Genomic DNA, 15,000 nt, shown 5'->3' with positions numbered 1-15,000 from the left:
AGAGAAGAGAGAGAGAGAGGAGAGAGAGAGAGAGAGAGAGAGAGAAAGAGAAAGAGAAAGAGAAAGAGAGAGAGAAGAGAGAGAGAGAGAGAGAGAGAGAGAGAGAGAGAGAGAGAGAGAGAGAGAGAGAGAGAGAGAGAGAGAAAGGAGAAAGAAGAAAGAGAAAGAGAAAGAGGAAAGAGAAAGAGAAAGAGAGAGAGAAGAGAGAAAAATGAGCGAGGGTATGGGAGAGGGAGGGAGGGATGGACAGGGAGAGAGAGAGAAGGGGGGGCAGGGAGAGAAGGAGAGAGGAAAAGAGGAAGAGAGTACGAGAGGAGGAAAGAGAGGGGGGGAGAGAGAGGGGAGAGAGAGAGAGAGAGAGAGAGAGAGAGAGAGAGAGAGAGAGAGAGAGAGAGAGAGAGAGAGAGAGAGAGAGAGAGAGAGAGGTCGCCACGCAGGGGGACATCTCAGCATAGATCCGAAAGTAACCTTATTCGGTTGGCAACAGCTCACTTCACATGATAAGATTCTAACTCTATCACTGATTAGATCTTTAACTTCCCAATAAAAGTAAAGCTCATACGTGTTGCAAATATATATATGTACATAAATTTTCGAAATACTTCGTTAGGTGACGTTCGCCATCTTAATAAACTGATGAATCACACGCAGTTAATTAAACGACCGGCGCAGCACCGGGCGTCTGAAAACCCCCGCCAACCTATCTCCATGCATGAATACAGGCACCGCCATGCACACATGTCTAATCGCTCTTATCGCAGCCCGAAAGGTCACCGCTTATCCGGCTGGCACCATCGGGGTCACCTAAAAGGTCAAGGGCCAGAGTTTGGGGTCAAAAGATGCAGGTGAACTGGTTTGCCTCGCCATTGTTCCGCGCACTCCGTCGAGGCGATTGCGACGGCCGTGGCGCATCCGGCTAATGCTCTTTTGAAATATTCCTTTTTATGTTTTGCCTGCGTGGATTTAATGCTGTCGTGCTATTCGACATTTTTTTTTTTTTTTTATATTCAACCTCTTTCCATGCCGTTTCCGTATTCTACAGCATTTCATTCTTTTTTATGCTGCATTTTCCTCTTTATCGACCTCTATTCATGTTGAGTTTCCATATTTTGGATCTTTTAATTTTGTTGTATTTTTCTTATGTTGCATACAATTGCTAACTTAGTTTATAAGTTTCACGTCTCTTTTATGCAGTCTCTCTATGTTAACATATATCAGATGTGTGTTTTAACTGTATATTATTTCTTTAAATCATTTTCTTTTGAGAAGGGGAGGAGAATCAAACGAAGAAACACCTTTTTCATTCTTTATTACGTAAAATATTCCGCACCTGCTTATTCTTTTAACTATTAAATGTGAATACATGTTTTTTTTTTCAGGCATCCATGACAGCCCAGTTCTAGAAAAATAACTAAAATGGTAAATAAACTATTTACGATACAAGACAAAAATAAAAAGCTAAGTAATACAAAAATACTATGAAGCAGCTAAGGGTGGGCTGGACTGAGGCAAACGCCAGAGGGCGCATGTAGGCCTACCAGTGATTTTGTAGGCCTTCGCTCAACTTTGAGTTCCACGAGCAAGCCTTCCGTTCCGAAAAACGGCGCAAACAGCTCCTACGAAATGAAACAACACCTTTCCTAGCACTCTAACGAAGTCGAAAGGAAGCAAAAAACAAAACGAGGCGAGATAAATAGGATGTTGACCCAAAAACAACGAATAATAACAAGTTTTTTTATGCATAAATTACATAAATTGTAAAACAAAAACAAAAAAACATACAGGGTCGTTAAACAAATAGCAACATAGGTGTATTTACCCACACGCAATCCCTCACCTCGCAGCCACTACTAAACATTACAAAATAAATAGAAATTAGATGTATTTTAAAAACAGGCTCTCGACTAACCGCCTACAAGACCCGCCCAAAAAAACTATCAGTAAGAAAAAAAAAAAAAAAAATACAAACAAAAAGCGACTCTGCCTTTTTAATGCAATAATCTCTAAACAGAGTACGTAACCTGTAAGCACGAACTACATTTTTAAAACTAAGACAGGAATACACGGGGTAAACCTCCTGGAACATGCCCTAACCTTAGGAACTGTTAACCTTTGCCGTAGTACAACGTGTGGGCATGGCGGGATGGCTGCCATGCTGAAGTCCTGACAAAATATTTCCTCTTTGTTTGTTTTTTTAGGATCGTGAGGTAGAACACAACAGAAGGGTTGACAGCGTCGCTAGCTGCTGAGATCTATTTCCGACTTTGGTTAACGTCCCCAAGGAACGCTACTGGAAACGTTCTTGGATAAAGCGTTTTATCCGAGGATATATTATCCTGAATGTCTAGTGGATTTCCAAAAAAATCATTACTATTCTTTTTTCGTCTTTGATGACGCTGTGGGCATATTTCTCGCCACGATCGAACCAACAGGTGAACAAAGCATACGGGAACGTAATTATATACTAAGCGAGGCTTCAAAACACAGGGCTTCAAGACTTCTCCCCTTGCTACATGGACACTAGTTCGTTATCCAATATATCAAGTTTCCCAAAACCCTTAAAAAGAGATATATACGGTCATAAACTCGAAGCTTTATTTTTCAACCTGTTTGGTCGATGAACATTCGCACTAAAACGGCTTCAAAGTATGGTCAGTGCTTGTGCGTTCTGCGTGTACACTGGGATATATCCAGGAAGCGTGAGTAAAATCATGTACTTTCTTTAGGAACCGAACAATGAACTTGAACTGAAAAGACGATCACTAAAATGTTCACAAAACTGAAATAAAAAAGCGGTACGCCATCGCACCTACGAACGAGTAACTGACCGCTAGTCTAGACACTATAAAAATATGAGACGACTGAATAATTAGCTAACTGTCGCAACATAGGAACGTAATGAACTGCTCAAACTGCATATGGCTTGAACCAGCTACGAAAAAAGACCCGGGGAATCTGGCGTTATGGTGAGATCTAGCGAGGGCACGGGGAAGACGGGCCCATTGGAGCTGTCACGGGGGAGGGAGGTGTTGCGTTGGCTCTGGGCTGGGCGCTCTCTCTCTCTCTCTCTCTCTCTCTCTCTCTCTCTCTCTCTCTCTCTCTCTCTCTCTCTCTCTCTCTCTCTCTCTCTCTCCTCTCTCTCTCTCTCACTCGTCTCCTTTTCACTCTCTCTCTCTCTCTCTCTCTCTCTCTCTCTCTCTCTCTCTCTCTCTCTCTCTCTCTCTCTCTCTCTCTCTCTCTCTCTCTCTCTCTCTCTCTCCGGTTTGGTGTTCTCTGTGGTATGTCATGGGCGGCATGGTGTAGTGTTGTGTAGTGTGGCATAGTATGATGTGGTGTTTACAAGTGGTGTTCTCTCTGTCAAGCTCACCCTCTCCCTTCCACTCTCCCTCTCAGCTCTGTAGGTGCCCCCCCTCCCCCCTCCCCCGAGACCCAGCCAGGAGCCGCCCCGCAGCCGGCCCCAAAATGATAAGGATTGTGAGGCTCTGACACTAATGGCAACGTCACTCCGTCCTCTGAGGAAGCAATAACTAAAAAAAATCTGTTGTTACGAGACAGCGAGAATTTTTTTTTTCATGACACGATCATGGCGACTAAAAAATGGCTTGATATAATCATGATAATTCATAATACTGGTAACAATAATGGAAAATCATGAAAATGTGACATACAACATCCGAAATAATAATAGCAGCTATTGTGATTACAATAATTGAAATAATAAAATAAGTTGTTATAACAATAGCTCTAAGAGCAATAAATATAAAAACATAACGATCATACAGTAAATCACTATATCATCATTGAAGATTATAATGATAATGATAATGATAATAATAATAATAATAATAATAATAATAATAACAATGATAATTGATAATAGTAATTATAATCATAACAATGGTAATTATTAATAGTGATGATAATAATAATAATAATAATAATAATAATAATAATAATAATAATATTATAACAATATTTATATCAACAACAATAATAGCGTATCTAAAACCAAAGTCATAACTATCTAACATGCAAACATACCAGGTCGTATAGTGACCCGGGTATACAGGTAGCATAGCCTTGTTTCAGGTCACACTAAACTAATGTAAGACTAAAAAGGTTCCAAAATATCCTAAAGAACATGGTTTCGAACGCGTAAATATACCAAAAAAGAAAAAAGAAACAGAAAAAAACTACTAGAAATAGCTAAACGGTAAAATATATATATAAACCCTTTAGTTTCATCACTATATACTAATCCTACGGTAGTTTTTTTAATTTTTAGTTATTGTGACTAAGTAAAAAATCGTATACAACTGATATATCGCGCCCAGGGGAAGGCGGGGAAGAGATCTATCGAACAACCAGCGGGACACGTTCCCTGGAAGTGTCCCCAGAACGTGGTTGTTACTGCATTAAATTTACGTCTAGGAACTTCTATGTGTTGTGTATATACGCATATATATACTCTCTATTCTATACACGACTTAAAATATACACTGGGGAAAGTACAGTTTTTTATATATATATATATTTTGATACTGACTTGATGAGTCCGTCCGGTTCATGAAAGGTTGGTAATGGAGGGCGAGGGAGACGGTCAGAGGGGGGAGGGGGAGGAAGACCCCTCCCGCCCCTCACCTTCCCTTCCCTTCACCTCTTTCCTCAGTCACGAGTCCGGGCCTCAGCCTCTCCTTGGAGGACCTCAAGCCACCTTCAAAAAGAAAGAGAAGTTTCTTCTCCTTTACTTGGCACATATAGCTCGCCTGTATATAAAATAGGACGTTTCTTTTTTTTTTTAAATTTATATAGAAATGAGGTTTAATTTATTGCATAATCAACGACGTGTATATTGTAAGGTTTCTGTTTAAATCTCCCTACAAAAAGTATATTATGTATATGATAAGACCGAACCATTCAAATCACTTTTGCACTCATTTTATCTTTTGGCTGAAGTGAAAATTACATGAAGACATCGCATGGGTGCTATTTCCTACTCTTCATCGGTCTCATCTTCACCAGCCACTGCTAGGAAACATAAATGCTACTCTGAACAATATCTGCGTCCCGGAGTATGTACAAGAAGGTCTTTTGTCGCGGCGGGGGCTGTTACGTGATCTATGCTGTAATCGTCGAAGGCAGAGGTGTGGGTTACAGAAGCACGCTGACGTCGTGTGTTCATGTACTCTGTGGACGACTGGCACGACGGAGGAGGGTCACGTGACTGATCATCAGTGCGGTTGGTGTGATCCCTGCTGATCAATGAGCGCCAGTTGCTGCTGCTGTATCTGCTGGTGGGACTGCTGCTCCTGCTGCTGCTGTCCCAGCTGCGACGGCGGCGGCGGCGGCGGGGGCTGCATGTGGGGCTGGTGGTAGTGGTGCTGGCGCCGCTTCTTGTAGCCGCGGTGGGAGAGGCTGATGTGGTTGGTGAGCGTGTTCTTGGTCTTGTACACGCGGTTGCACACGGGGCAGGTGAACACGTGCTGCACGGCGGAGTGGATGTCCGCCAGGTGCGTCCTCAGCTTGTACTTGTCCCGCAGCACCTTGAAGCAGATCGGGCACTGCGCCCCCACCCACGACGCACCACTCACGCCGCTCGCCCCTCGCCCGCCAGCGCCGCCCGAAGAGCCGCCCACGCTCGCCACCACCACCTCTCGGCCGCCGCCACTCGCCCCAGTGGTCGTGAGGGCGCCTCCACCGCCGGCGCCTATGACCACGCTGGAGGCGGCGCTGCTGCAGGCTGGCGGGGGCGGGAGGGGCGGCGGCGGCGGAGACGTAAAGGGCGGGACAAAGCTTGAAGACACCGACGACGGCGGTGTGGAAGACAACTGGCCGCCTGCAACGACAAGCAGCATTTAGCTTCTCAAACACTGAGTCGCGGAGCGTTATCATGGTGCGTGACGGTCCGCTGCCACGCTCCTCTCACGGCCTCAACACACTACAACATCAAGGGGACACCAAAGGCTCTCACACTCATTGACTTACTCGCTTCACTCAGCAGTACAGAATATAAAAAAATAACTTCAAGTAATTTTTAGTTTGTTTTGTTTTTTGTTACATAATTCATCACATTAATCACCAGGTAATCAACATCCACTCTATTTATCTAACTTTGAGAAATCACATTCTTTTCTTCTTAATGAAGCATGTAATCAAGTATCTTAAGTACAAAAAACAGACACGCATCAGGTAACAAAATAGATCTATATATCTTTTCCACTGAGGTAATACTAGTACTAATTTGTAGAGACGCGTCGGCCGCCTCGCCGGGGCCGCGGCACTCCTTCGCAGACCAAGTTACACTCAGAAAACTGAAGAGCATAAAGACACGGGTGCTGGAGGGGGGAGGTGTTCGGCTGCTCTCGGGACTTTGCGCTTCTCCTCCGAGGTCCGGACCTCTTAGGTCACGCCTCTTTGCCTCTTAGGGCCTCTGGCCTCTCGGGCCTGACCTCTGAGGTCAGTCCTGGGCGTGCGAATGCGAGCTACCACTACTCATCGACCATCTCGTTCACCACAAACTCGGTCTGCGGCGCCGAGTTCTTCTGAGGGTGCGAGTGCGGGCTGCCCGGGGGCACCTCCGCGTCCCCATGCAGCAGGGACTCGAAGCCTCCCGCCGCCTCCTGCGCGGCGTCTCGCAGATCCTCCACCTCTTCCGCGGCCAGGAGCGGGGGCGCCACCGTCGAGGCCGCTGAGGGAAGTGGAAGGGCGTCAGGGGGCGCGGAGAGATCTCGCACCGGGGTTCCTTCTCGGGGCGCGTGCCTGACGGCGGCCTTCAGCGCAGCGAGCTGCTGTGCGTTGGTAGTCCTGAGGACGGTGTACGAGGGGTAGCGGCCGCGGCGTCCCCTGGAGCCCGTGGCGCCCCGATGGTACACACTCAGGTGGTTGTGCAAGGAGTTCTTGGTGCGGTACACGTGGTGGCAGATAGGGCAGATGTGCGCCCCGCCCTGCGTGTGCTTGTCCTCTATGTGGCGCCGCAGGCTCGTCCAGCGGCTGAGTGCCTTGTTGCAGAGGGGGCACCGCTGCTGGCCCGCCCCCACACTGCCTCCCGCCGCGACACCTGCAAGACAACCTCCATCAATATCCACAGCGCTTCCACCTCCACCTCCAGCCTCAGCCTGCACCACAGCGGGGCCACCACCATCACCGCCACTAAAGAAGCACTGGGTCTACTACAGCTAGAGAGAGGGAGAGTTAAGTCGCGCAGTCTGAGGCGGGGAGAGCAGTCTAGGCCTATCCTTAGCCCGCAATGCGCGCAGCTAATATCATCATCAATATTAAAGGATTACCATTTAAATCGCCGGGAACTCAGCCTGAGCGAACCCCGTCTGGCCACAAGGGGCCGCTAGGCCTTAAAACCACGCTGCCTAGAGAGAGCCGATGCCCTGCGAGGCGGAACGGACTCTCCAACCCAAAGAGCAACTTGTCTTTCTTTCCGGCGGTCTCCGTCACACCTGTTCGGCTAGACGTTCCATTTTCTAATCTTTGTTCCGTCTATATACTCCAAAAGAGACTGGGTGCGAAAAAAGACTGAGGGAGAATAGAAATTCAAATATCGAGAGGAAAGAACGAAAGTGAGACAACAGACAAAGCCTGACAGAGAGATAAAACATTACAATTCTTCCATATTATAAAACAATGCACTCCCTCCCCGCCCACCCCCCGCCATGTAATAACTCAGTTCTCATGCTCCAGAGACAGAAAGTAAAGTCTGATGGATGTGAATAAATAACACAACAGGTCTTCCATTACGGTTTATTGTTCGAAATGCTAATACACAGCCACTAAAAAGCAATGGAGCCCTTCTCGGCCTACAGGGAGGAGGAAACGTAGGCCTATGGGGTCGGGGTAGGAGCTCCGCGACTACGACAAGCGTTTGGGGCTGCGAAAACACTCCACGTCACATCCCTAATTCCACACGTACGGAAAAAAAGAGACATTTCTTCACAGAATCAAGAGGAAGGATTATTTTTCCCAGGCCTCTTTGGCTAAAAAAATGTTTCTTTTTTTATGGTTTCTTCGTTTTTTTTTATATCTCGTAACAAAAATAAGTTTCCATTTCTGTATACAAACGTGTTTAGGCAACCACAATTACCAACCTCTCTCTCTCTCTCTTTTCTTTTCATTTTTTCATAAGGGGGAGGGAGGAGGAAGGGTGGGGGTAAGGGGGAGGGGGTATTTCTTATGCCTATCTATCACAGCACTAGTTGTAGATGACACCTAATACAAAAAAAAAATTGAAAAAAATATATATCATTATATTGTCCATCTAAAGCTATCTAGGAAAGCAGTTTTTTTCTCTTAAATCTAAACATAGAATTCTTCTTATAAAAAATTGCCACTTCTTTATATCTATAAAAACAAAATGGGCGGGTGGGATACAGGTCATGTTATGAGGAGAGGGATGTGTATGAGGGGGGGGGGGGGCTAGAGGTCAAATGTCATGGGCAAATACGGAAAAAGGATGAGGGGCTGATGAAAGTGATAAAGCGAGAAGTGATAGACATGTTTTAGCGTTACAAGTGTGCAACTGTGGCAGTTATGGTTGGGTGGGAAAAAGGACTTATATAACTTGTACGTGTCGCAAAAGTGAAGATGCGCGACTGCTATTAGGTGGTTGAGTGAGTAAGCGAGTAAGTGAATGAGTGAGTAAGTGTGTGAGTATGAATGTATGATTGTAAATGAGTGAGCAAGTGTACGAGTGAGTGAATAAGTGTGAGTATGAGTGTGAGTACGTTAGTGAGTAAATGAGTATATGTCTGAGTGAGTATGAATGTGAGTGAATGTACGAATACGAATGTGAATGTGAATGTGTAATGCTCTCGTGTATAAGTGAGAGAGGGTGTATGTTTGACGTGAAAGTACACGAGTCTGTACGATGGCATTCAGAACAAGACGCGGCCCAGAGTGCGAGGGGACAGATGGGGCACAGGTGATAGATGGCTTGTGTGACGCCAGATGACACACAAACTACGACAGATGGCTTGCCGCTGAAAAGATTTGGGGAGATACAGACTCTGAACTGTGATTTCAAGAATGTAAATAAATGGGAGAGAAGGGAAGGAATGAGAAGTGAAGAATGTATTAATGAGAGGTGAATGTGAAGTGAGTGGGGGAGTAGGGAGTAGAGGTGAGTGGGGCGGGGGTGGGGGGTGTAGAGGGTGGCACGTACAAAGTCCACAACAACGAAAGTGTGTAACTTGTGGGTGTGGTCTTGGCCTCTCTCTCTCTCTCTCTCTCTCTCTCTCTCTCTCTCTCTCTCTCTCTCTCTCTCTCTCTCTCTCTCTCTCTCTCTCTCTCTCTCTCTCTCTCTCTGCAAACACAACTACGCCACACAAAATGGACTCCTTAATTAAAAATAAATCATCTTTATCCCCCTGTTTTCTTCACGCCTGCCTCGGGAGGAAGATGGTCTCTCCCCTCCTCCCCCCTCCCCCCTCCCCCTACAGGTGGCGCAACCGACCCCCCTTCCCTTCCTCTGCCCTCCCTACCCCCCCTTCCAACGTACGGCAATCAACTTAAAGATGATTTGATGCGGGAGGGACCGAGTCTGGGTGATCCGCCGACGTCACTGATCACCGCTCGCATGTCCTGCCCGGGATGGTTGGAGGCCGGGGGAGAGGGAGAGGAGGAAGAGGAGGGAAAGGAGGGAAAGGAGGGAAAGGAGGGAAAGGAGGAAAAAGAGGGAGAGGGTGAGAAGGAGAAATAGGAAGAGGGAGAGAGTGGGAGAAAGGGAGAGGGAGAGGAATAGGAGGGGAAAGAGGGAGAGAGAGAGAAGGGGAAAGAGGGAGAGGGGGAGAAACGGAAAGAGGGAAAGGAAGAGGAGGGGAAAGAGGGGAAGGGAGAGGGAAGGGAAAGATGGGGAAAAGAAGAGAGGGAGGGGAAAAAGAAGGAAGAGGGGAGGGGAGGAAGAGAGGGACAGAGGAAGGGTGTAGAAGACAAACGGAGAGCGAGAGATAGATTTGTAAACAGAACAGATAGAGAGAAGGAAGAAATAGAAGAGAAACAAGATAATAAAAGGAAAGAAGGAAGTGAAGAGGTAAGGGGAGGAGGACTTAAAAAAACGGCCGAGTGCACCGTAGCAGAGCGAGGATCACAGGGTGAATGAGAGTGAAGGGGCGGGAAGGTGAGTGAGTAGTCGGCGAGAGAGTGACGGGAGGAGGAGGGTGGAGGGAGGCGAGAGAGGGAGGATTAGTGAGGGGGGAGGGGGAGGGGGAGGGGAAAAGTGAAGAAGGAAGAGCGAAAAGGGAGAAGGAAGAAGGAAGAGCGAATTGGAGAAAAAAGGAAGAGGGAAGAGGGTAAATGGAGAAGGAAGAACGAAAGACGAGGGAGAGAGATAAGGAGAACGAAAAGGGGGAGGAGGACGCTGCCTACGCTCGGCTGCAGCAAGCGTCGGATATCGGGCCGGATCCGCCAGCCAGGTCATCCCCGCCGCCGCCATACCCGCGCTTGGAGTTGCCTTGATGTGGGTACGAGTGACGGGCGGCGAGAGAGGCGGCCGCGGCGCAGCGATGGGCGTGCGTGGACCGGAACTCTGCTCACCGTTGCTGCCCCTGGTGTGCCCCTGGTGTGCCCCTCCTCCCTCTCCCTGCCTCTCCCTGCCCCTATCCCTGCACCCTCCCGCGTCCCAGCCCCCACTCCCTGCCCCACCTGCACCCCAGCTCCCACTCCCTGCCCCTCCCGCGTCCTAAGCTCCCTCTCCCTGCCCCTCCTTCCCCTCTCCCTCCTTTATCCGCACCCCGCCCCCCCTCCTCCCCATCGCGAGTTCACTCCCCCCACCTCCGCCGCTCCACTTGGCTCTGCCCTGCCCCCAGCCTTTCATTTTTGACGACTCATGAGAAGGGGGAGGGGGAGGCCGGGGCAGGGCGAGGGAGAGAAGGTTAGGATAGGTAGCAAAGGGAGGAGGGAGACAGACAGAAAGAAAAAGGGGGAGGGGAGAATGGAGGGGGGATGTAGGACCTGGAACAGGGAGACGGGGGCCGGGGGGCGGGGGAGGGAGGGGGACTCCAGGGGCAGCACAAGGTCACCAGGTCCCAGACACGAGCGGGACCCGGACGTGGCTGCGGCCGGGGTGTGGGAGGAGGAGGGAGGAGGGCGGAGGGAGGGGGGGAGGACCTCCTGCTGCGCAACCCGGATCACGCTCTACAACCCGGTTATTGTGGCGTTGCTTACTACCTTGCACTTCCATCCTGCTACCCCATCCATCCATCCATTGGTCCCCTTATTCGCCCTCTCCCTCTCCCTCTCTCTTCCTCTTACTCCCCCCCTCCCTCCCTGATTCCCACATCCACGCAAATCTCGCTTCCTTTCATACTGAACAACCAAAACAATACGAGAGAGAGAATTAAGAAAGAAAAGAATTAGGAAAAGGTAACACCCACAAGTCACACCATTCACAAACAAATACATGAAAAAAGGATTGTGTATGTGTCTTACATAGAGAGAATTACCGTACAGCATCTACGTGTATACAACAATTCTTGCAGTGTGAACTCTCCGGCGACACTAGATACGCTCGTAAAGGGACTGGTGTTCTCAACCTATCACGCATATTATCACAATCGGTTACATTTCAGTTCCTATCACATGCAATTCCACTTTAAACCTAGTTAACACATCGGGTGGCAGCATCACAAGTGTTTTTTTGTGTGTTTGTTTAATCATTATATCCTAATTAAGACTGGTAAGTACCATAGAATTTCTTCTTTTTTTCAGACATCCCTAAAGATACAAGTTGGCATCACATGTTTAGTTACGCTTACACCTAATAGAACGAAATCACAATCTTGTGTCTTTACACCTTTGTCTTAGTGATAACATCAATTGCTTTTAAAAAATCGATGGTAAAGACATCATTGTCCATATATGCCTCTAAATGACTAATCGGCATCACATATTTTTTTTTTACACATTTCAAAAAATAAATTAAAATACAGTGAAGATGGAATCGCAAACACATTCCGTTTCAGTAACCTAATAGTAACATGGCATCACATTTGTGTCCTTTAGTATCTAATTATACATAGATGGCATCACAACAAACACCTCAGATATAATTTTAGTTATAAAATGGCATCAAGGTATTCTTATTCAATAACCTTAATATGGCATCACATTATCTCTACTTATGCACCTAATGGCAACACACAGCTCTTTGTTTTTAATTCCCTAATTGTAAAGTTAATTAGCTAATTTTACAATCACCTTAATCATCTAATAATACAAAAGGTAACAGTACACAGCTCTGGGTTTTTTCTTAATTAGTCATAAACAAATTAAATCACATTTCTCGCTTTAATAGCCTAACCATATACAGGGTCGACTTCACATGGTTGCCTTTGCCCTTAAAAAACGAACAGTATAAAAATTGGTTGACATTATAATCAATACTAATTTCACCTCAAAGCTCCAGACAATGACGACACCATTCGCTTCGAGTCTTGCACTGAGCACTTCATACAGGTTAAGACTTCAATAACCTCGAGTCATACAGAAACAGAGAGAAAGGCTTAAGGCATTTCTCTCTCCGCGGTATCCAGTAACCAAAATCATCCTGGTCTGTGTTCGTACCAAGCTTACAGCAGGAGAATGGCATCGCGCTTTTTTGCATGTCGTAAGGACCTGCACACTCGGTTCTTCGTATCACGTGACCACCAAGACATTTTTTTTCTTACACCTGCTCGGCTTGGAAGGCAAGGGAGGGTAGGGTGAAAGGGGGGAGGGTAGGGTGAAAAGGGGGTGGGTGAAAAGGGGGAGGCTGATGGGTGGGGAGGAGGGGAGGGTAGGAATCGGGGCAAGAAAATGGATATGTATATGGAAGGAAAGGTTGGCGGTAGGGAGGGAGGCAGGACAGATTTATGTTTTTTTACGTATATTTTTTAATCTATTTTTATTTTTTTATGGTTATTTTTAATTGTAGTGGGAGCATATGGTCATGGCGGCCTCACACACGAGGCTGGCGAAGGGTGACACGAATAGTTTGTCAACAACACGACCCGGAACTTTATCGCCAACAAAACCCGGTAACAGACTCCTGGAAGAGGGGAGCTGACAGCTGCGAGAGTGATTGAATTAACTTTGATGTTATTCAGGGATTCTTCTCCGAATCTCTTTGTTCTCTCTCGCAGCGCCCGGATCTTCCCTCGCGGTGTATGGCTTAAACTCGTAATAACAATCACTGAACAAGCCACTGTTCGCTACAGGCAGTGAAATCAACACGCACTCATTCACTCCCTCGCACACTCGTAACTCAAGAAGTAAATGCTAACAGTAGTACCTCGTCCTACAAGACGGCAGTAACATCTTACAATATATATATATAATGTATAATCATCTCCCATTTCTTCCCTCCCCTACTTAAAACCAGGAATGAATAGCCTTATAAAGTCTACAAGAGGAACCTGTGTGGTAAGTACAGTGTCTCGCGCAACACTTCGTATACTGGCGACCTCACGCGCCTGCAGGGAGAGGGAGAGGGGGAGCGGGAAGGAAGAGGTATAGGAGGGGGGAGGGGAAGCTGGAGTAGAAGGGGACATGAGGCCAGCATATATTTATCACGGGGCAACTCATGGTGTACATATATGCAAACGCACACGTACGCATCCGTGGGTCACGCACACATACAGACATTCATACACACAAACGCCCAACCAATCACATACGCACACAAGGCTTGGGTACAGGCCACGGCACATCAAATCCGGCCTGTCTCTCTACAGCTACGATCTAAACCTTAAAAAATATCTCACTGTCATCTGCTTAGGAGTACCTCGCTTGCATGTGCGGATCCTCTGCACTAGGGGACTGACATGCTCCTTTTGCTTTCGTGACACTAAGGCCCCGAAGTGCCTGTCATCTTATAAAAACGCAAAACGTGTTTACTTTTTTTGTTTCTTTTTTCGAGTGACTTCGTTTGCGAGCGATCAGGGTACAACATATTGTCAACATGTGGGTATGCGTGCATGCAGGTGTATGTGCTTGTATTTCTATGCGCGTGTGCATCGACACGCGCGTGTTAGTTTGTGTATGTGTCCGTGCATGCTGGTACTGTCTGCTTATGTATTTTTTTTATATGCACGCAAACAACTGTGCCGATTCATTGGAGACTGAAGCTATTTCGAAATAAGAACAAGATAATTTTAAGAAGGGAGGGAGACACGGAGTAATAGTGAGTGAGTGATGCGGGAGAGAGGGGAGTGAGAGAAAGATGGAGACAGACAGAAAGACAGATAAACAGATACATCAATAGATAGATAAACAGATTGATTAGATAAATGTGTGTATATATATATATATATATATATATATATATATATATATATATAGAGAGAGAGAGAGAGAGAGAGAGAGAGAGAGAGAGAGAGAGAGAGGTGGAGGGGATAGGAAGGGAAGAGAGAGGAGAGAGAGAAGAAAGAGAAGAGAAGAAAGAGAAGAAAGAGAAGAGAGAGAAGAGAGAGAAGAGAGAGAAGAGAGAGAAGACAGAGAAGAAAGAGAGAGAGAGAGGGCGCAGCGTCGCCGGTTGGTACTCAGCACAGAACAACACATCGATCACCAAGCACAAACCTCCGGCTGCAAAAATCTAATCTTCGCTGACCTCGGCGGCGGCGAAAGGGAAGAAGCGAGAATGAAACACGAAGTGAAAGAGAGTGAAGAATACGAAGGAAAGAATGAGTGGGTGAAGAAAAAATATATATACGAAGAAAGGAGATGAAAAAAAAAGAAGAATGCAAGGCAAGGAGTGAATAAAAATCAAACCAAGATGAAATAAGAACAGGGGATTACGAGTGGTGGGAGGGGGAGTGGGGCGAAGAATACGAGGGGCGAGAGAGGGAAAAAGAGGCCCATTAAAAAAAGAGAAAATAAGCATAAAAAGCGAGAGGAGGGGTGTGGCCGCAGGTGTCAAGGCCCACTTCGGCCGGAACTCTCGCAGGGCGCATGGCTACACCCACACCGCCTCAGCCACACATCACTCACTCCGCCACACGGCATCGGCTCACTCCCTCG

The 15,000-nt window shown here is 46.9% G+C and overlaps 1 protein-coding gene across 5 annotated transcripts in view; it reads right to left on the bottom strand.

Annotated features, from left to right (window-relative positions):
• Positions 1 to 15,000, bottom strand: part of LOC125036053 (protein abrupt-like) — a 148,269-nt gene that overhangs the window by 58,817 nt on the left and 74,452 nt on the right. The window contains exon 6 of one of the 5 annotated variants that reach the window (XM_047628431.1): positions 3,969 to 5,836. The exons of 3 other annotated variants lie outside the window; for them this stretch is intronic. In XM_047628431.1, the coding sequence (XP_047484387.1) occupies positions 5,232 to 5,836 (605 nt within the window). In that variant the 3' untranslated portion in view covers positions 3,969 to 5,231. Of the gene's footprint in view, positions 1 to 3,968; positions 5,837 to 5,884; positions 7,058 to 15,000 lie in introns of those variants that run through there. One more of the 5 variants, XM_047628434.1, reaches the window with a different exon arrangement.

Source organism: Penaeus chinensis, chromosome 20, assembly GCF_019202785.1.
Source record: "Penaeus chinensis breed Huanghai No. 1 chromosome 20, ASM1920278v2, whole genome shotgun sequence".
NCBI classification, from domain to species: Eukaryota; Metazoa; Arthropoda; class Malacostraca; order Decapoda; family Penaeidae; genus Penaeus; species Penaeus chinensis.
Note: the sequence above shows the minus strand (reverse complement) of the source record. Positions and strands in the feature narration are given on the sequence as shown.